Source organism: Stomoxys calcitrans, chromosome 4 (genome assembly GCF_963082655.1).
Source record: "Stomoxys calcitrans chromosome 4, idStoCalc2.1, whole genome shotgun sequence".
Lineage (NCBI taxonomy): Eukaryota > Metazoa > Arthropoda > Insecta > Diptera > Muscidae > Stomoxys > Stomoxys calcitrans.
In genome coordinates, this window is record NC_081555.1 from 6,742,625 (window position 1) to 6,765,541 (window position 22,917).

Here is a 22,917-nt window from a genome sequence, read left to right on the forward strand (position 1 = left end):
ATAACATCATGTCTGGATGTGCCCATTTGCAAAGGTCTCACTTCCTTCCTGCCCATGCTCAAACAACAGCTCACGTTTAGTAGATGTATGTATTTCTATATTTTATTACACACATATTTATGCAGGTAGCACTGAATAATTACTCTTGCTCGTACTCGTTTCCATATACAAAGGTTTGTTGGTATTTAGAGAAACATTTTCCCCGGGGTGATGTTAAACGAACGCCACCGGGATATGCCGCAGAAGAACAACACAATGGTGGTCATCGCCAGATCCATGTCCACCGCTAGGGTCATTTATACTACTATTCCTGAACTGGGCTGGTTTGTTGTTGCCTTTCATTGGGATAGTTGTAGTCGCCTCAGTAATATACAAAACAAATTAAATAAATTAAAAAAAGAACGTTAGCGCAACAACCACAACACGGTGTGGAGGGAAGCGCTTATAAAAATGATCTACAGTCAAGTGACTGCCACTTGCCCAACGCCTCAAATGGGAAAAAGTGACATACTTTCACATGGCAACACATACACATGCCCCATCAAAAAGAGAAAGAGTTAGGCAGGTGTATGCTGCAAGTATGGGGCACAGTTCCACAGTACTCCACATGCTCGTATGCATGTGGGGAACGTAAGTGTGGCGGTGTCCTTATAGGACCTTTAAAGTGTTTGTGGTTTAGTTTGCGGCTGTAACTCTAGCCTTAGCTGCAGTTGTTGTATTTATAAGCTCTTTAGCCCATCAACCACACTGAGCTCCACTACCACAAACAACCAGACATGCATGCATGCATTCATGCAATACTTGTTCCACGTTCTATTCACCGTTAAATATTTAATTTTAATGCTTTGCGGTGCGGTGCGGTTGCTTGCGTTCTTGTGCACCGAAAAAGTTATGATAGTTCTATTCTCAGTATTTGCTGCAAACAAGCACTCACTTGGTACTCTCCAACGCCTGCTTCTTCCTTCCGTCGTGCCTATCTTAGCTATGCCTTTGCTGCGGCCTACGCTAAGACTAAGGAAAAGCAAAAAGACGTAGATTTGTAAACGTTTTTGCACTTTTCGTAAGAAATTAGACTTTGCCTTTTGTCAGGTTTTGCTGTTTTCTTTTTTTCATTCTTCCTTATTATTTGGCCGATTGCCAAAATCAACCGAGCAACCAAGGAACTCTATATACCAAACCATGCCATCAAGAAACCTTCATACACACAGCCATTCATCCATCTAACCACACACACACATACATGTTGGTGCACGTGGATATCTTGCATTGTATTCCTTTCGTTTTAAAGATTTTATGGAAATGCTTTGTTGTAGCAGCCAAGAATAAGAATGTCTGATTTCGACTTGGTTCTGGTTCTTTCATTCTGTTGTGTCGTCGTGTGTTGTCTTCTTGATTAAGACTAAGAAATGAGGCGAAATTGTGCAGAAACAAAATCGATAAACAATTTCAAATTTGTTTATTAAACAAAAAAAACAACAACAATAACTACAACAAAAATGTCGTAGCATTTATTTCGCCCCAGGCGTGTGAGTGACAAAAGGGTGAGTTTCGAGGAAATCAAGTGGAATTATTTCACTTGCTTTTTAAATATCAATATAACATATAAAGCAGGTCCTCGAAAAGGGGTAGAATATGTTTGAAATCCTTTTGAGAATAAGGAAGAATTGGGAATTAGTTGAGACTTTACCAAAGGCTATTATTAATCTGCAGTCCCCCATAAGCATGCGAAAAATCTAAATTCAACTTCCTAAAAATCAATGGCCAATGACGGATACTATGTTAACTCCATGACATGAGGACTCATTGTTCAGCGCTGGCCTCGAAAAATACATGACGACTTGATGTCGCCTGTATTAATAAAATACACGAGGAAGTTCTGCAGCAAAGGGACCAAGGATTTCCATATACAAAAATGAAAAGGAAACTGATTACTACAAACAATGAGGAAACAAATGGAGACATTTAATCAAATCGCTATTATTCACGGTCGAGTTGAAGTTGTAGAACTTGCACATAGGCATAAGGATAAGGCTAAAATTGTTACAATCTTGCCAAACCTAATATGGGAAATGTATTAAATGTGTCAATGTCACTTGGCAAAAATCTTCAACGTTTGTAATGGGGTGGATTATACACTGATGACACGTACAATAGAAAATAATGTTGTTAATGTAGAAAAATTATCAATGTCCATATAGATGACTAAAATCATGTAAAATAAGTACACGTTTCGTGTTTTGTTTCACTGCCAATTTAACCATGAATCGTCTTACTAAAAAATAACGCTTGCAAATTATTGAATTTCATTATCAAAATGCGTGACCTGTTAAGAAAGTTAATCGCGCACTCAATGTTGCTCAGTTTTTTGGCTCAATGGTACGTAAATAAGCAGAATTGTCGATTTTGGAGTAAAGATCCGCCAGAAGCATTGCAAGAGCTACCAATGCATCCAGAAAAAGTCACAGTTTGGTGCGGTTTATGGACTGGTGGCATCATTGGACCGAATTGGATTGGAGCTAGACTTGCATGACTTGTGGTTTAAACAAGACGGTGCCACATGCCATACAGCACGTGTAACAATGGACTTATTGAGAAGCGAGTTCGGTGAACATTTTATTTCATGTTCGGAACCGATCAATTGGTCACCTAGATCGTGCGATTCAGCAACTTTAAACTATTTTTCATGTCCACATAGATCCCGCTTCAATAGACGCATTGGAAGACAAAATTGAAGCATTTATTCGTGAATAAATAACACCTGCTTGGGGCTATACCAAAACGTAAAGTGATATTGAACATTTTAATACAAGGATGGATTCTACCTACCAAGAACCTCGGGAGAACTTTCGGGCTTGTGTCAACATTCAAAGATCTATCATACAATAACAGACAAGTCTAGCGTAAACAATGGGACCCTTCATCTTCAATGATGGCTATATGTCTAGAGGGCCAACAAAATTTTATTGACTTGAGAACACCAATTCCCACATATAAAGTAAGTGGAGTAAACGGTTCAGCCTGCCGTTGAATCTCTTAATGAACTTTAGACTCTGGAACAAATCGGGCATTGTGACTTGAAAATCTTTCCCAGACCAAAAATATCCTTTGACTGACAAAATGGACGAAATTCATCTTTGTTCATAGTTTTGAAGCATAGTATCGGTGTGACCCATACCCACCAACATAGGATGGGGGTATACTAACTTTGCTATTCCGTTTGTAACACCTCGAAATATTGATCTTAGACCTCTAAAGTTCATATATTTTTTGTCGTCTTCATTCTCATTTTAAGTCGATATAGCCATGTCCGTCTGTCTGCGGAAACACGCTAACTTTCCAAAAAGTAAAGCTAGGCGCTTGAATTTTTGCACAAATACTTCCTTTTAGTATAGGTCGATTGAGATTGTAAATGGGCCACATTGGTCCATATTCAGACATAGCTCCAATATATACCGATCTCCAGATTTTACTTCTTGAGCCTGTAGAGCGCGCAATTCTTATCCGATTATGCTGAAATTGCACAATGACCTTCAACTTACGTACTAAGTATGGTTAAAATTGACCCAAACCCTGATATAGCTCCCATATAAATAAACCGATCTCCCAATTTTACTTATTGAGCCACTAGAGGGCGTAATTCTTAACCGATTTAGCTGAAACAGTGACTTCTTCTATACCCTCTAATAAACGTGCAAAATTTGGTCTAATTCAGTCCATAACCTGATATAGCTCCCAAGCAAACGAATCTCCCAATATACTTCTTAAATCCCTCTAGAAAGCAATTCTTATCCGATTTGGTTGACATATTGCACAATGGGATCAACTATTGTCTTTAATAATTAAGCTAAGTATAGCCCAAAAAGGTTTATAACCTGACATAGCTCCAATAGCATAACAATTCTTATACATTATCCTTTATTTGCCTACAAAGAGAAACCGAGCAAAGAACTTGACAAATGCGATCCATGGTGGAGGGTATATAAGATTCGGCCCGGGCGAACTTAGCACGCTTTTAATTGTTTCTTCTGATTTTGGGATAAAACCATATTAGCCCATATGTACGAAACATGGTAAATGTGAAAATACGTTTTTCAGTAGTAGTGATACTCTCACTAAATGCTGAGGGCATCATGGGGAAAAAATCATGGCAACATTAACACATTTGTAAAAGGAAGTTTCGCTCTGCGGAACTGTTTTCCATAAATAGGTGATCCTTTATTATGGAGCGAAAATTTGAATGATTGATATGAGAGAAGTCGCCCCGTGTTTCTTAATTTCATGTTCATGAAAGCATTCTAGGAAATACACCGGCGCTACGGTCAAAACCGTGGACAATATCCCAAGCCTTGACATATCAGTTCCTTTCTATAGCAGAAAAAATAACAAGACTTTATTACAAGAATCATCTAACACAAACTAGGAGAACTGAATCATTTTAACATTAACTAGGAATCATCTTACATTAACTAGGAGAACTTATAGTCATAAATAAGATTCTGTATAGGCTCATATTATGTTGCTGAAGCATCATATGCAAAGATACCTAAGAGAATAGCTCAAATGAGTGATTTCAGAACGCATCTGCTATTGTCCTTAGGTCTTAATTTATTTCATTTCAAAAATTAAATCATTTCTTATACAATAACATGAAAGGAGACAGGTTAACGAGGTGTGTCTAAATTCGTCAAGCTTTTTTCGAATGTTGTATATCTCTTTCGAGAACATTATATCATGTTATTCTGTATAGGCTCATATTATGTTGCTGAAGCATCATATGCAAAGATGCCTAAGAGAATAGTTCAAATGAGTGGTTTCAGAACACATCTGATATTGTCCTTAGGTCTAAATTTATTTGATTTCAAAAATTAAATCAGTTTTCATACAATAACATGAAAGGAGACAGGTTAACGAGGTGTGTATAAATTCGTCAAGCTTTTTTCGAATGTTGTATATCTTTTTCGAGAACATTATAGAGAGAAGAGTATATCCAACATTGTGTTATGAAATGCTTCTCAATTCTTTTGAAACCCCGTTTACACTGCTCATTAAATCCGGATTTAAGGCTCTCGCTAGCTGGTTTTATAAAGGGAAAACAGATGATCGAGCCATTAAATCTGGATTTAAAGAGCAGTGTAAACGTGGTTTGAGATTTTAGTCACATATACTAGGCTAAGGAGAAAAACTTCGGTTAAAGATGGAAAGTAGTACTCAGTTTTTAATTACGCTTGGTATCTCCATCAATATTCTTTGGTTCAAATATTTTAAATAATATATCATATCATATTAGAATATTTACTTATAATCCCTTATTAGGTCTAAGATTTTGTTATATTCTCATGTACAATAATAGAATAACTTTAAATGCAAAGAAATCCACAAGAATATTTCGGATATGTAAAGATAGACGCAAGACGTAGTTTGTTTGATCGGGAAACCTGTAATTCTATAATACTAAAAACATAATACAGTCTTAAAAGGATTAACATCCAGCAAGATTTGCTGTAGAATTAATATTTTTTTGCTTACTTTCACAAACTTTACTCACTTTTCACAGAATAAAAAAAATTTCAAAACCAACTTATAAGGCGTTAAAAAAATATAAGAGAAATAGGAGGTTTTCACTATACACGCAAAATGGTAAGCCTCAGTTTAGCATACTAGGATAGATTAGATCAATCAAAGGCTATTTTTAGAAGAAACATATGATTGGCATTTTTCGTTTTGAAATAACAACATAATTATGTAATTGGAATGAACTAGGATCTTCATGTCAAAGACCAAACTCTTTACAACTTGGACTACCTAAACGATGGTTGTTCTACCTGTCTATTTAGGTGATTTCTCTCCTAATTATATTATCCAATGAAGGTGATTGACAATAAAATTATACTAAAAAAAAAGATAAATGAGGTTTCCATGTAAATAGACTATGAATTACACCATGAACCTCCTTGGCGTTGTGATGATGGCGGCTAGTTATTTTAATAAGTAATTGAGGCAATTGTGATGTTTGTGCATCCAATAGTTAAAATATTACCACAATTCTTGGTAATGGCCCAAAAACAAAAATATACAAACAAGTCAACGTGTAAATATGCCACTTTACCATACAAAAAGTGTGTTAGATATATACAGATATGTGTACATACATACGTACATATAAGTCCCACTGTGTCCTTGTATGTGGTGTATGGGTATATTCAAATTTGAATTGTATCCTCTTGTCTATCTTACAGTACACTCAAAAAAAAATTAAACTTAAAAACAATAGCAAAAAGCCAAGTCAAGAAGCCAGTATGGCAGAAAGGACTTGTAGCCCCCTTGTACCGAAAGTTTTCAGATGTTGATTGCAAATCATCCCAAAAACTCAACTAATTCAAGAAAAACGATTGACTTCTCGTATATCTAAAAAGTGTTGTCTGATTGAAGCTCAATGCCGTGGGCCATCTTTTTATAGCCGAATACTTACGGCCAGCCGCTGAGCAACAAGTCTTTGACCTCAATATTGACAGCGTTAGTGAGGAAATAGCCTCCAGTGAAAATTTTTCTGAGGCTCTCTATAGATTCGAAACCAGGACATATCTCCTCTTTTTCTAAGTAAAATTTTACTTTGACTAAAGAAAAATTATACTAGCCTTTAAGAATGATTTCTAAAACCCATGCGACAGACTCCAAATAAGTATACCAGTTTTTTTGAGTGTACAAGTATGTGTGTTGGTGTATGGGGACACTCGTTTTCGTCGTTTTTTAGAAAAACAAAAAAAAAGACAAAACGAAAACGAGACTGAATACAAAAAACTTATGACTAAATAAAGACATTTATCATTTGGAAAAAATGTATCAACTCACATTCCGCAGAGGTGCAGAGTGGTTAGGAGCTGCTATGGCACTTTTTCGTCCTTTCATTATTGTTTGTCGTGGAAGTATGTCAACGGCATGTAACAACGTGCATATGTAAGAAATAACCATACCCAGACACAAGCACCAGCACTCTTACCCATACACTAAGCATATACAAATATTTGTATGTGTGTATTTTACGTTAATTGTTACCAAAGGAATTATGTGGTTGATGTGTGTGTTTGCGTGTGCATGTATTAGTGTTTGAAGAAGTAAAAAAAGGACCAAGCCACCAAAGCAGTCAACCCATATGAATGCACGTTTCACGAGAAACGACGCTTAAGTATCAAAAGCTCCTTGTGGGTGCAATTAACCTAAGAGTGGGGTCGCTTATTAGAATTAACCGAAATGCGGTGGCAAACTTCACAAAAAACATGACATAATGTGCTGTTGAAGTGATGGTAGCCATCATGTAAGAACTTTTTAACGTGGCTTCTTGAGAATATATTTTAAGAAATATGTTGGCGCCCATAAAACAAGTGGTGGTAGAGAAATTTCTTCAAAGAAGTTGCTAGCGATGGTTTGTCAAAGGAGTCGGTGCCAAATGGATTTTTGGATGTTTTGTATTAGAAAAACTTCTGTTCTATGGGAAAATTTGTCAAAATTTCACTTCTATAGGAAATTCTGTAAAAATTTCATGTCTATAGGAAATTTTGTCAAAATTTCATTTCTATAGGAAAATTTGTCAAAATATCATTTATATAGGAAATTTTGTCAAAATTTCATTTCTATAGGAAATTCTGTAAAAATTTCATGTCTATAGGAAATTTTGTCAAAATTTCATTTCTATAGGAAATTTTGTCAAAATTTCATTTCTATAGGAAATTTAGTCAAAATTTCATTTCTATAGGAAATTTTGTCAAAATTTCATTTCTATAGGAAATTTTGTCAAAATTTCATTTCTATGGGAAATTTTGTCAAAATTTCATTTCGATAGGAAATTTTGTCAAAACTTCATTTCGATAGGAAATTTTGTCAAAATTTCATTTCTATAGGAAATTTTGTCAAAATTTCATTTCTATAGCAAATTTGGTCAAAATTTCATTTCTATAGCTAATTTGGTCAAAATTTCATTTCTATAGGAAATTTTTTCAAAAATTTCATTACTAAAGGAAATTTTGTCGAAATTTCATTTCTATAGGAAATTTTGTCAAAATTTCATTTCTATAGCAAATTTTGTCAAAATTTTATTTCTATAGGAAATTTTTTCAAAATTTCATTTCTATAGAAGATTTTGTCAAAATTTTATTTCTATAAGAAATTTTGTCAAAATTTTATTTCTATAAGAAATTTTGTCAAATTTTCATCTATGGAAATTTTGTCCAAATTTCCTCTATGGAAATTTTGTCCAAATTTCATCTATGGAAATTTTGTCAAAACTTAGTTCTAAAGAAAATTTTATTAAAATTGTATTTTTAAGTTTAATTTTTCTTAAAGTTTCATTTCCATGGGAAATTTTTTAAACAATTTGATTTCCATAGAAAATTTTCTTTAAAGTTAAATTTCAAAAGAAATTTTGTTAATTTTGTGTTGGGAAGTTCGGTCAAAATTTTGTTTCCACGGGAAATTTTTTATCAAAATTTCACTTCTAAGGGAAATTTTGCCAAAATTAAATTTTAGGAGAAATTTGTTAAACTTTCTTTTAAAAGGAAATTTCTTTCCATTTTCGTGTTCTATATTATTTTTCTGTCACAATCACCTGGTATTTTTATTACTTTTACCATTAATAGTTTTCCCAACTGCGAATATTCCGATTTAAAAGCAAACCCAGAGCAAAAATAGAACGGACAATTGTTACTGCAACCAAGGCAAGTCATTAAACCGTTCCCACCACACAATTACATTTTATTGCCAAGTAATTGTTTATAATTTAAGCCAGCAGTGCATTTTGTAGGTTAAAATGCAAATAAAACAAAGTCAAAGCCAATAAAAACGCATTTCTATATTAAACTGTCAAGAGGAAATCAAAGAAGTGCAAAGGGGAAACGGAAAGAATACAAAACAAACACACACGCACACAAATATTGGGCCATACGACACACACGCTCAAAGAGAAACAAAGAAAATCGAAAAACATTAAACAAACGACGACAAATACAACAGCTGAAGATACTACTCGCCATTAATGTCAGAATATGCGTGCGTGTTGGCCCACAGAGTATGGTGCAGTATATGTAGGAAAGACGAAGTGGGGACACACCATCAACACTTGGCCATTTTCAGTAATATTGATGACATCATATCGACCGAAAGCCCCAAATACGTATGCATGTGTATGACCATGCCAGCCAGTTAGCCAGCACTAATACAATAAAAAAAAGTTAACCATCCCCCGCCTTTGCATAAATGAAAGGGAAAAACTTTACAAGAAATTCCATTTCAAAATGAAATGGGAATTGAAAATGAAATAAAACTTCACTTTCGCCTAGGTTGAGGGGGAATATTGGGGTGGGGTGGTCAAACCCATATAAAAGGTGGTGGGTTATAAGGATATTCCATGCATCATTAGAAAGCCAAAAAAAAAGTATGTTAAAACCACAACTATTAAATGTCATACAAAAGGACAACTACAACAACAAAACGGAATAATAGGACACAGGACACCAAATGTCCCGAAGAAGCATTGCAGGAATGCGAAACCAACACGAAAAAATAACAAAAAACAGGAAAAGCAAACTTCATTTTTTGACAACCCTACAAAAATGTTGAGGGAAAAGAGAAACTTTCTAAAATGTCATTAAACATGTAAGAGGGAACTTAATGTTAAAACAACAGTGCTATTCAATTCGCCCGATGTTGTTAACACTCTACTGGGGCAAACACTCTCTCATTTGGTTTAATGTTAAAGAAACAGTAATGTTATTTTTCTGCCTTTAAGCAAAGCAGCAGCATTTTGGTTTAAAATACAAAGCCCTGCCTGGTTTTAGATTTTAGTTTCTCTCTCTCTCTCTCACCCTCTCTCTGCAGATTTTTCTCTTGTCACAGCTGTATTCTGCGAATGAGTGTAAATTTTTAGTTTTCTGTTGAGGTGCGTGCTTCTGTGTGTGTGTGTGTGGGGTCTGATGGCATGTCCTTTGAAATTTTGTGGTCTTTTTCAGTATTATCGTGTTTTGTTGTTGTTGCTATTGCTGTTTTTGTTTTTCGGTTTTTGTCGTGCACAACTCAACTGTCAGTTGACCCCATTAAAACTTAACATTTTGATGAGATGACTTGAGTTGAGTTGATTTTTCGTATTTCCTTACACAACACACAAAACAATGTAGGTAGGCAGCAGTACTAGGTAACATCATTGCGTGGTAAAGTACCTTACCAAGGTGCTGGTGCTGATGGTGCTGGTGCTGATGGTGATGGTGGTTGGCTAAAGTGAGTGAATGAGTGAGGTGCACTTGTACCAATTGTCATATTGATGGCAATTCCGTTCAGGTTCGGTTGCTGTGAGAGACATTTGCCTTATACTCTTGTCATTATTGTGCTTGAGGTTTAGTTGGTTCGGTTGTTTTTTTTCCATGGTAAAAGATGACAATGTTTTGTTGTTGTCGTTTGTTTTTTTTATAGGCTTTGGTTGTGGCTTTGTGATATGAGCAATCTACTAAATTGTTTGGTCTGCTATTGACTTTGAATATTGCAGGTGGATGCATTGAAAAGCTTTTCTAAACAATTTCAAGAACGACAATAGTAAAGAGAAGGCTTTAATTGGGAAACAAATACATTCCGTTGTTCCTTGAGATTGTTTAAAAGAGGATGAGTCGATGTTGTTTTATTGCAATAAAGGGGGGATATTTCCAAAGGGGATGAATAATGGACTTTCCTTTGCTAAATAAAGATGATCAGAAAATGTATTCTCTCATCCCAAAAATGTAACGATTCTGAAGCTAAAAAGGGCAGATGAATCTGACATCTATTTCTTATTGATGTAAGATGACCTCCTCCATACTATTGACATTTAACTAAAATTCTATTTCTTAGAAAAAATTTTTATACCAAACTAGCTGAACTGGGCCCGCTCCGCTGTGCCTTCTTTAACTCTCTAATATCTTTTTAGGGTGGAGACACTTCGCCATGAATGTGGATATCGAATTCGTGCCACTTTAGCCTGTGTCTGCCTATGATGCTGAACGCCTGGGTTCGTATCCTGACAATAACATCGAACAAAATTTAAAGCGGGGGTTATCCCCTCTTAATGCTGGCGACATTTGCGAGGTAGCATGCCATGCATGGTCAAGTAAAAAATCTGACTCCTGGGTCTTCGTCCCGAAAATGAGTATCAATTTCCCAAAAATGATTATAAATTTCCCGAAAGTCAAGTCAATTTCCCGAAAGTCAAGTCAATTTCCCGAAAGTCAAGTCATTTAGGGTGGGGCTGCTCCCCAAACACATGGCTCTTCAATTGGATATCAAATTCGTTTTTGTCTCTCAAGCCCCTTTCGTTTGAGCTCTATATTGTAGTGATTGGTCTATATATCCATTTGGCGGGGTTTGGACGACCCACGAGGCACCCGAGAGTGCAAAAAATTTCGAACGAATTGCATTACCAATCTCCGCGATCTGGTGTTTTTGAAAATTAGGTTAATGAGAAGTGATTTTTAGGGGAGGGATGGCACTTGAGATATTTTGACTCAAATATGGATATCAAATTCGTGCCCCACTCACAAATCCCTTTAATTTGAGCCCCATTTGGGGCTTGGGCGCCGGCACTTTGTCCTGAAAATAGATATCAAATTCGTTCTTTACTCCCAAATACCGTTGATTTGAGGCAATATGGTCGGAAATGAAGATCAGTTTAAGTGGTGGTTTAGGGCGTACCCCCAAACACTTGGCTCCAAAAATTGGATGTCAAATTCGCTTTCTACTCTCAAATACCTTTCATTTGAGTCCCATATTGTCGTAATGGGTCAATTAACTTGCTTGACGTATTTTTAGGAGGAAAAACGCCACCTAGACTTGCACGTAAATTTTAATGTCATATTCGTTTCCTACTCCCAAATACCTTTCATTTGAGTCCTATATAGTCATGGTCGACTAATATGTCCATTTGGGAGTATTTGGGGGTGGGGCGACCTCCTATTGCTTGGACCTAATTTTGTATGACATATTTGTTATATACTTACTATTTCCCATGTAAACTGATCTCCCGATTTGAATTCTTGAGCGCCTGGACGCCGCAATTTTCATCCAATTTGGCTGAAATTTGCAGGTAGTGTTCTGTTATGACTTCCAACAACTGTGTATGGTCCGAATCGGTTTATAACCTGATATAATAGCTCCCATGTAAACCGATCTCTCTTTTTGACTTCTTGAGCTCCTGGAAGCCACAATTTTTGTCTGATTATGCTGAAGTTTTCAACGTAGTGTTCTGTTATGACTTCCAACAACTGTGTCTAGTACGGTTCGAATCGGTCTATAACCTGATATAGCTCCCATATAAACCCATCTTCGTATTTGGCTTCTTAAGCTACTGGAAGCCACAATTTTTGTCCGATTTAGCCGCAGTTTTGCACGTAGTGTTCTGTTATGACTTCCAACAACTTTACCAAGTACGGTCCGAATCGGTCTATAACCTGATATAGCTCCCATATAAACCGTTCTCCCGATTTGACTTCTTGAGCCCCTACAAGCCGCAATAAAGTAATTGCGGATTTTTTAAAAGAAAGTAAATGCATTTTTAGTAAAACTTAGAATGAACTTTAATCAAATATAATTTTTTACACTTTTTTTCTAAAGCAAGCTAAAAGTAACAGCTGATAACTGACAGAAGAAAGAATGCAATTACAGAGTCACAAGCTGTGAAAAAATTTGTCAACGCCGACTATATGAAAAATCCGCAATTACTTTTTGGGCAACCCAATAGAATTATTCCCTTTAACTAAATTTATTTTGTATACATTTTTAGCACAATCTATGGTGATGGGTTACCAAGATTCGGCCCGGCCGAACTTAGCACGCTTTTACTTGTTCGTACATTAAACGTAAGAGAAGAGCAAAACAAATAAAAAGGCTGTAAGTTCGGCCGGACCGCATCTTGGGAACCCACCACCATGGATACTGGAAAAATTTTGTGTATATACCACCACATCGGGCGTATATGCACAACACGTTTCATCATAATCCGATGAAAAAGTAAAAATGAATGAAACCCATAGCAGCTATATTGAAATATGGTCCGATTTGGACCAAATTCGGCACGGCACTGTTCAATTTTGTAGAACTGAACACAAATTCAACCGAAGGGTATTGTCAAGTTGGATATGTCAACAATGCGAAGCATATTTGAAGCTTTGAAGCCAAAATGCACCCACGAGACCTAGACGGTTTCATTGCAAATATAAGCAAATTTTTGGTTCTGGTTATCGTAAAAGAAGTGATTGGGTATCTTGTTTTACCATAGAAATCTATATCACCAGAATTACATTTTATTGGTCACCGGAAAGAAACTTTTAGACAATAGATGGATAACATGCATCTAATATGCCATAAGAAGAGGTTTCGAAGGGCCTAGACGCTGTCTAGGTCATGATACATGTTCTATAAATTGAAAATCTCATTGTAATCGTTAATGGCAGCTTAAATTAGGAACATAGTTTGATTTTTAACTAAAAGAAAATAGACCCGTTCAAAAAAAAGTATTTTTAAATTGATGTTAAAATGTGTATTTTTATGCAGCTGTATATAAATTATGTTAAATACGTTAAATACAAACTCATATACAAAAGGCTATGTGTGAAAAAAAATGTTAATTTGTACAAATATATAACAAAAATACCGAGAGCTTTTATTTCAACATTGTCTATTCATATCTTTAATCTTATTTTTAATTGTTAAGTAGTTTGTTCTATTCTTTGTATTTGCCCACCACTATCTCGTCGAATAGTGGACGGCATTTCAATTTGATGTTAAGGCGAGAACATAACAAAAATATGCCCGACAATTTGCGGTGGATTGAATAGATTTCTTCGGGTGGCGGACATAGACGATGCGCCACCATTGTGGGTACCAAATGTGCTATGCGTTCGGTGGTATTCTAGAAGAAAAATTAAGTTTATTTAGTATATTGAGTTATGTTGATATACCATTCTCGCATCTAAATCTGAAAAATTGGGTCGAAAAATTTCGCAGCTTTTTTTAAACTTATTCCGGTTTCAGTTTTACTTTTTTAATACTAAAACTGAGGTTGAATCTCATTTTCAGATTTATTATTCAGATATAGTTACGAAAGATAAAACCTTGTTATAATCCTTACCTGACGCCCAAAATCAAAATCACCCTCATAACGGAACATTTCACCTAGAATCATAACTGCATCAATATGAGCCTCTTCCATTTGTTTGGTTTCATACGAAGTAAGGAAGCCCATATCTCGAGAGATATTTAAAACACCTTGCCTATCGTTATTTACCGCAGATATGATTATCTAAAATACAGTCACAAGAAATATAACAATTCAAAATTTGTGTTTAACACTAGAAGGAGCAAATCGGACAAACTCGGAATATGTAAACAAATCCTAGCCTTTCAAAAGTTGAATAGGTTGGGTAAGTTTAGGTTTTTTCACTTACATTTCGATAATTCCTAATGAATTCCTTCTGATAGAAACGCGTAGAACCAAAATCAATAAGCATTAAACGTCTTGACTGGGCATCGTATAGGAAATTGGACCAATTTGGATCGGTTTGCATGCATTGGAACTCGAATAGTTCTCTAAGGCATAACTTCAAAACTGATTGGCCTATATGGTGGCGATGGTCATAGCTGAAGAAAGTAACAAAACATGTTTAAAAACGAAACAAGATTAACTCTCAATCGTAACTTACCTCATTTCGAAACATTTATCCAATGGCACTCCCGGCACCAATTCCGTGGTCAATACACTGCTTGTGGTAGTCTCCCTTATAACACTGGGCGCATAATATTCCCCATAAGGGGTTATCATTTCTTTAAATTTCTCTGTGTAATCAGCCTCACGTGTATAGTCCACCTCCCAGGTCAATTCTCGTTTAGCTACCTTAACCACATTGTCTATGAAGAAACCTTTGGGAAATACATCCCATACCTTCAGCATGCCCACCAGATTATCAATATCACTTTCAATACTTCTGGCCACACCTGGATATTGTATCTTCACTGCCACCTGCATGCCATTCTCTAAGACAGCTCTATGTACTTGACCTATGGAAGCTGCTGCAAATGGCTTATCTTCAAAACTTTGAAATCTGTTGCGCCATTGTGGTCCCAGCTCAGTGTTCATAACACGTTCCACCTGCCAATCAGGCATATAGTCAGCCGATTGTCGCACTCGTTCAAAAGCCTTGGCCAATTGAGGCGAAACCACATTACTATCCTGTATGGAAAGAATTTGACCAATTTTTAATGCGGCTCCACGAACTTTGCACAGGGTGTCTACAATCCGATCGGCATTGGCAGGACTGAGTAAAGCTTCCTTGACATTCTTGGAACCACCTAATCCCAGGGCTCCCTTTGTCAATTCATTTATGGTGCCAATACCCAAACCGGCAAAAAGTCCTCCAAAAGATGCCATTCTACCCAAACGACTTGAGGGCACTGTTCTTTGTTTCGAGACATTGGCCAGTGAGGGTAACTCAATTTGTGACTCAGACGATGTTGAGGTAGTTGCTTTGGTTGATGCCGCTGGAGCCCCAGCCACAAAGGATAGAACATTCTTTACATATTCTGTGTCAGCTTTCATGTCTTCCGGCACTGCAGCATCTGAAGATGCGGTGGTTTCGGCTTCTGGTTTTGTGATATTCTCAATTGGTTTGGCTTTCTCATTGATTTCACGCCTGCGCGTTTGTAGACGTCTGGATAAAATTTCTTCCATTTCTTTTAATGTTATGGAAGATATATCCAAGTTGGCTGCATCAACTTTGCCTCCTTTAGCAAAGGGCGTTGAGGTTTGACTGGTTTCTCTTGCGAAATTTGTGGTTGGCTGCTGATCTGCTTGTTGCATTGCTGCTGCATCTCCCCCTTGCACACCACCTGTGCCAAATGCTGTAGGCATCTGACTCATCTTAAATTCGTTAGAAATCTTAGCTGCTGTCAGCTGTCTTAAGCCCTCGGCCACAACACACGAACGTTCTTTTGTTTCTTGCAGAAATTGTTGAATTTTCTTTAATTCTTCACTGGGATTTTGACCCGTGGATTTCAAATATTCCGAGCTTAGACGTATATTTTCTTCCAGTAATTCACGTATGCTTGAATTGGACCACAAATGTCTGCTCAATTCGCGTTGTTCACGGCAGGCTGCCTCTATTACCAACTGCAGGCCTCTTAATACCGCTGACAAGTCAGAACTTGCTCGAGCCATTATTACATATGGCGTTAATAACAACGGAATCGTAAGTATGTTAAGGAAAGGTGATTAATTTTTAGAAAATTTATAAACTTTAGCACTGAACGTGGCAAGGATATTTATTATTGTGTAAAAATACGCGGAAAAAAACAACAAAATAAAAACAGCTGGACAAAAGTTATGTAAAAAAACACGAAGAGCAACAACAACGGCAACAGCTGTTGGTAAATCCGACCCCATCTGTTGGCTAAACAGCTGCAAAACGCAAAGAAGACCACTAGATGCCGTTGCACTTTTAACTTAAATACATGGGACGTTCTCACTATATATTTAAAAATGTAATAAGCACTCACATCATTGACAAGCAAAATCTGGGGCCGAATTATTGCGCATACGAGTGCACTTCCGTATCGAATGAAATTTCACCTCGTATTAATTGGGTTTTATACCATTTGTATATAAATTTTTAAAAATTATGCTTGATTTAAATATTCTTGTTCTTATTATTTTTCTTCAAAGTAACTATTTTATTTTTCTTCAAAGTAAGCTGTTCTGTCGAAAAAATTAAATAAATCAAATTTACAGATGAAAGAAACAAAAACAAAAGAAAGAAAGATAAACATATTGGAAGCAACGACTGCCGAAACCCTATGTACGTGCATTACGCCATAGTTTCCTTCATGGGAAAGGATAATGCATATTTAGAAAATGTAAACGATACAGAGCGCATGCCATGAGAGCAGATTTCGGCTTGCGGCATGTTCTTAGATAATTCCCATTTATCTATATTTACAAGCGCCGCCAACCAGTTTATCAATATATATTATAAAATTTGTCCATGCTTCAGGCTTTGGGGAGAGAGAGCTTCTGCAGTATGATCTCGATAGTGGCGATTAGTGCCTTGAGGTCGGATTAAGGCGCAATTTGCACTCAGGTTGAGGGAGTCAAGCTCTTCGTATTTCAGACACTCATCGAGACTGCTCGGTACTCCGCGTACTGACAGCCCCCCTGGTGTGGGCAGCGCAACGGGCTACCTTTTGAGAAAGTCCCAGTAAGGGAGAAATGACCTGGAGACAAGACGCATTTATCTCGACCCTCAGTTTATAGCACCAAGTTCAAGCTGGATGGTTTCACCAGAGCAATGGCTTTTACGAAGTTCTCAAGATCTCCCAATTATACTTCTTGAGCCTCTAGAGGGTGTAATTTTTAACTGATTTGGATGCAAGTTTGCACAGTGACGTTTTCTATGAGCTCTAATATACGTGCCAAGTTTGATTTGCATCGGTCTGAAACATGATATAGCTCCCATATAAGCCGATCCCCCGAATGTACTTATTGAGTCCAGGCTGAAAATGTATGACGGCTTCTCCTATGACCTTCAACATACGTGTCAAATATGGTATTGGTCTAAATCGGTCCATAACCTGATATAGCTCCCATATTAACCGATCTCTTAACTTTACTTCTTAAGCCTCTAGAAGGCGCAATTCTTAACCGATTTGGATAAAGTTTTGCACAGTGACCTCTAGGGTTTCTATGGTCAAAATTCAACCCAAACCCTGAATTTCTAAGGGGCATAATTCTTATCCGATATGAAATTTTGCTCAGCGACATTTTCTATGATCTTTCAGCCCATTTTTGACACAAATGTTGCCAAATATGGTCTGAATTGATCCATAACTTGATATAGCTCCCATATAAACCGATTTCGCGATTTTACTTTTTGAGACCTTAGAGGGCGCAATTCTTAACCAATTTGTTTGAAATTTTGCACAATGACATCTACTATCGTCCAGTCCAACATCAAATCCAAGTATGGTCCAAATCGATTCACAACCTTATATTGATCCAATAGCGTGGCAATTTCTATCCGTTATACTTTGTTTGAATATAAAGAGATACCGGTCGGTTGATACATATAGGTGGGAGCTATATCCAAACCTGAACCGATTTTGGTGAAATTCATCAGCAATCTCGGAAGTCATAAGAGAATATTTTGTGCCAACTTTCTTCATAATTGAAAAACAAATGACCAAATTATTGCAATATTGGTCTAGATCGGACGAACACACACATATCTGAGACCTATACCCAAGTCTGAACCGATTTCTTCCAATTTCAATAGGGTTCGTCTCTAGGCCAAAAGACGAACGGATGAAAATTGTTACCGGTAACAAGGGCAGACAGACGGACAAATCTAATTCGAATCAGAAAGTGATTCTGAGTCGATCCATATACCTATCAATGGGTTTAACTCTTTTCCTTTTGGATGTTACTTACAAATGCACTAAGTTATAATACCCTGTACCACAGTAGTGGTGTAGGGTACAAACAGAAACTTTTATTTGCAGGCAGTTTTTTGAAATTAAGAATTTGTTTCCTAATTTCTTTGCTCTTTATAACAAAAAAAAACTTAAAATATATTGTCTGTCATTTGTAGGTACATTGTGTAGGCTTTTGCCTTGCTTTCGTTTTGTTTGTTTGTTTTATAAAACTTAAGTAAAATAATAATAATTTACATTTGCAATTTATACTAATATTTCTAACTAGAAATTATTCCTAATAACAGCACCCGAATAGTTTTGTACATACTTATAGAAAATTTTGATAAATTAAAATTTATTTTCTCAAATGGGTTATAAACCAAAAAATACTATTTGGAAACCAAATTTGTTGTTATATGCTCCTTTTTAGCTGTCATGCGACCAGCGCGCTCCAAATCATCATTGTCAATAAGTTCATGGCCTGGTCTATAACTTAAAATTGCTCCGGTTTTCTCATCCAATACACGTAGATAAGGATTGGGTAGTGTGTTGGTCTTATTGCCTATTGAAGTATAGCCTTTCTGATACAAGTTGCAGTAGGGCACATTATACAGATATATATACTGCCAGACGTCGCGACATGTCCAATCAAGAATGGGATTTATACGCATTAAAGGTGGCCAACCGGCATCAGTGGGCTGAAATACAAATGCAAGAAATTTAGAAATTATTTTTATAACCTTTAAACAAAGTTTGAAGAAAAAAAAATATTTTTAAGGCCAAACTTAAATGAATTGCAATGCTAGAATTTATAAAATTAAGGTAATATCAGATAAACTAAGGTTAATCTCAAAATGGCTAGATAGGGATCGAACAGTCATCACGGACTTGTCAAGAATCGCTATAACAACTGCAACATAAGTATAAAAAATGTTCCTCATTATAGCTACTGCTGGTATATGTTATGATTTCAACACAGGATAACTATGACAACCATGCGGTTCCAATCTTTATAGTGTTCATCGTCAACACGAGAAACTCAGCTGAGAGCTACGGAATGCGTCCACCGGTTGTAGATAGTGGAATACACCACCATGTGCAGTAGCTGAAACTGCAGTCGCGGACAATCAACGATATCGAGAGGGGAGTTTCAGTGAGAGGCTGGGCGGCACTGTCTTTGCTTAAATACTATGTGACTGTGATCCTCGATATTGCAAGGCAGGTTATTGGCGCCTACAGAAATTTAAGTCAAAAATCGCCAGCAATAATGAGGAAATAGCTACTGCTGTTATATGTTATGATTCCGGCACAGGACAACTAAAAGCATCATGCAAGTTGGAACTCTGAGCTCCGATTTGTGTAGTGTTCATTATCATCAGGATGGCATAGAGATCATATCATATGCGGACGATTGTACGATAATGGCATGAGGCCCCCCACCCATTGTTGACATCTGCGATAAGTTGTACGTCTACCTCAACGAACTTGCCTCATATTTCGCTGCAAGGAATCTGAAGATATTCGCAACCAAATCTGCAGCCACATTGTTCACTACAAATACTCGTGAGGTGAATACTGAGCTGACTGTGATGGTCGATGGAGAAATGATTCCGACCATAAAGTGTGCCAAAATACTTGGCTTCACATTTGACAGCTCTTACACATTCTTCCCATATGCCACAGCAATTTGCGATAAAGTCAAAAGTAGAAACAAGGTCCTCAATTCACTTGCCAACAGCAATTGGGGTGCAGACAAAGAAACCTTGTTGGCAACGTACAAAGCAATTGCCCGGTCTGTGGTAAGTTATACAGCGCCAGTGTGGTCTCGTCAACCTTGTGACACGCAGTGAAATAATATTCAGATCTGTCAGTATGCCGTGGACCACCATTATCAGGAGACAAAGATACAACCAGTGTGAAGACACAACTACATGCTGTTCAAGCAATGCCTTTTGGGCTGTTATCGCAGAGACTATCAAAATCATCATCTTGTGGATAGATACCCACCGCCCAGAAGCCTTAAGGTAGATCTACATGATCTAGAGCGAGAGAAGAGACAGGAAAGAACCTCTAGATCAAGCGCCATATGCAGACACTGTGGACGCACCGCATCTTAGTCGCCGAGTTCCTGGGTCTTGACACTCAACAGAATCAAGCAGACGAAAGATAGAACACGGAGGCGTCCACGGTGATAGTAAAATGCACCACCATTCCCAGTGGCTGCAACTGCAGTTGCGGACAATCAGTGATATCGAGAGGATAGGTTCAGTAAGAGGCTGGGCGGCACAGCTCAGCATTTTCCAAACAATTTTTGATGATTTCGTATTCTTTGTATATAAACCTGAACTTCTGATCTCACAAAATCGGATTTTAGTTATATATATATCCGCTATATAGACCGATCTTCAGACTTAAAGTCATGAGGCAATAAATAGTCAATTTTTCATCCGATTTCGATCAAATTTGACACAATGAGTTCTGGTAGACCCCTATCTATTTCTGTGAAGTGTGGTTCAGATCGGATTATATTTGGATATAGCTGCCCTATAAGCCGACCATTAGATCTCCCGATATAGGGTATAGAGGCCATAAAAGATCCATTTATTACCCGAATACGATGAAATTTGGCACAGTGTGTTCTGGTAGCCCCTACTCATTCCTGTCGAATGTGGTATAGATCGGACCATATTTGGATATAGCTGTCATATATACCGATCTCCCGATATAGAGTAACGAGCCTATAAAAGGAGCATTTTTCATCCTATTTCGATGAAATTTGGGACCTCTAAACCTTTTTGTTGAATATCATCCAGATCGGAACATATTTGGATATAGCTGCCATATAGACTGATCTCTCAATATAGAGTATTGAGCCCATAAAATGAGCATTTTTCTTCCGATTTGGATGAAATTTAAAACAGTGCGTTTTGATAGACCTCTATCGGACCATTTTTGGATACAGCTGCCATTTAGATCGATCTAAATACCTAAGCGTTGGGTATTTACCCGGTAGAAACCCATCTCTTTCCATACAGAGTAGCTGCAACGGCACTCATGGACAATCAGTGGTATCGAGCGGAGAGTCTCAGTGAGAGGTCGGGGGGCAACGGCACTTGCACAAATACTGAGTGCCTATGATGCTCGATATGACTAGGCGAGTTATTAAATAACTAACTTCCACCTGTTTCCGCGGTGATCGGTTCTTTGGACCGGAACGAGCTTGCTCACCTACGGGAGCTTGACGAGGATCTCTACCTCCACATGCAATGTGGCTACAACTACAACAGCAAATATTTGGTTACAAAGATGATGATCTCGCCAGGATTTTATCTACTGGGTTTTAAAGTCTCTATATCGCAAAACACAGCATACAAAAAATCCAAGTTTGACCTTAAACCAAAAATATAATGTTCCCCTTAAATCACCATACCTGCATCACTTTTAAATTCTGACAATATGGATCGGTTCTTCGACAACCCATAAATACTGCTTTAATGTGTGGCCTTTCTTGACATATTTCCTCTAAGGCCTCTTTTATTGGCCCTGGTTTCCTTATCACATCTATGTTGAAGAGTTTTTCACAATCCACCACAAAGTCTTCAACTTCTTCGAAGGCATCGGGATCTGTTATATACAAAGTGGGAATTTTTATGTGTTGCAGGCAAGGATTGCTTTGATAGAAGGTATGCAGCAGATGCAAGACCACTGTGCAATCTTTGCCACCATTAAAGGAAAGCATAACCTCATTGGGTTTGTACAATTGGAAAATTTCATGTAGCGACTGAAATGGAAGAAAAAACGAAGGTATTATTCATATACCTTTTAGGGGAAGTTGAAATCTTACCTCAATTAAAGTATTGACCTGATCATGCACTTTCTGTGTTACCTCATTGTAGTCACTGTACTTTTTATCTTTTAATTTATTTGTATTGCTGATATTTGCTGTATTCACCTTAACTTCCATATTGTGTAAGACACTATAGGCTAAATATTTTTCGTGTAATGTATCCTCTTCTGTTTCTCCTTTAGTATCCAGTTTGAAGCTGGGTAAAGGGGTTTAAAAATTTAAATTTTTTTATAGGCCTTTTTTAACTTTTTTATCTTGATTTCAACTGATGTCTTGGTATTGTCTTTTAGTATTCCTTAATTCTGTGGGTGTTTTGCTTCATCAATCTTATCTGCATGAATGTTTTCTTTTGGCCTATGGTTATAATAGGGAGTTTGCGTTATATATTTATCTTTTCGTTATCTTTAGAACTTCCAGAAGGGCAACTCTCGGTCAGTTTTTTTTATATCTTTGACTTTTTTGTTTTACTTCTTCTGAAAAATCGTTTCTCCTTCCTAATTGGCCTTTTATGTATCTCCGTTATATGCTCTTGAGAATATATTTTGTATTCCTGTTTCTTTTTCGTTTTGGGACGCACAATCTTCCTTCTTTATCGGTATTTT

General features: G+C 37.0%; 2 protein-coding genes across 2 annotated transcripts; both read right to left on the minus strand.

Annotated features, from left to right (window-relative positions):
• Positions 1–13,634: 13,634 nt before the first annotated feature.
• On the minus strand, positions 13,635–16,450 carry LOC106087848 (atypical kinase COQ8B, mitochondrial). Its single transcript, XM_059367586.1, has 4 exons — positions 14,709–16,450; positions 14,454–14,646; positions 14,138–14,308; positions 13,635–13,918 (listed from the first exon to the last, which is right to left on the minus strand). The coding sequence occupies exons 1-4, from the start codon at positions 16,217–16,219 to the stop codon at positions 13,730–13,732; spliced, it is 2,064 nt and encodes a 687-aa protein (XP_059223569.1). The 5' UTR covers positions 16,220–16,450; the 3' UTR covers positions 13,635–13,729.
• Positions 16,451–18,492: 2,042 nt separating this feature from the next.
• Positions 18,493–22,780, minus strand: LOC106087854 (FAD synthase). Its single transcript, XM_013253043.2, has 3 exons — positions 22,313–22,780; positions 21,899–22,249; positions 18,493–19,166 (listed from the first exon to the last, which is right to left on the minus strand). Exons 1-3 carry the CDS (start codon positions 22,430–22,432, stop codon positions 18,858–18,860), a joined length of 780 nt encoding a protein of 259 aa, XP_013108497.2. The 5' UTR covers positions 22,433–22,780; the 3' UTR covers positions 18,493–18,857.
• Positions 22,781–22,917: the final 137 nt, after the last annotated feature.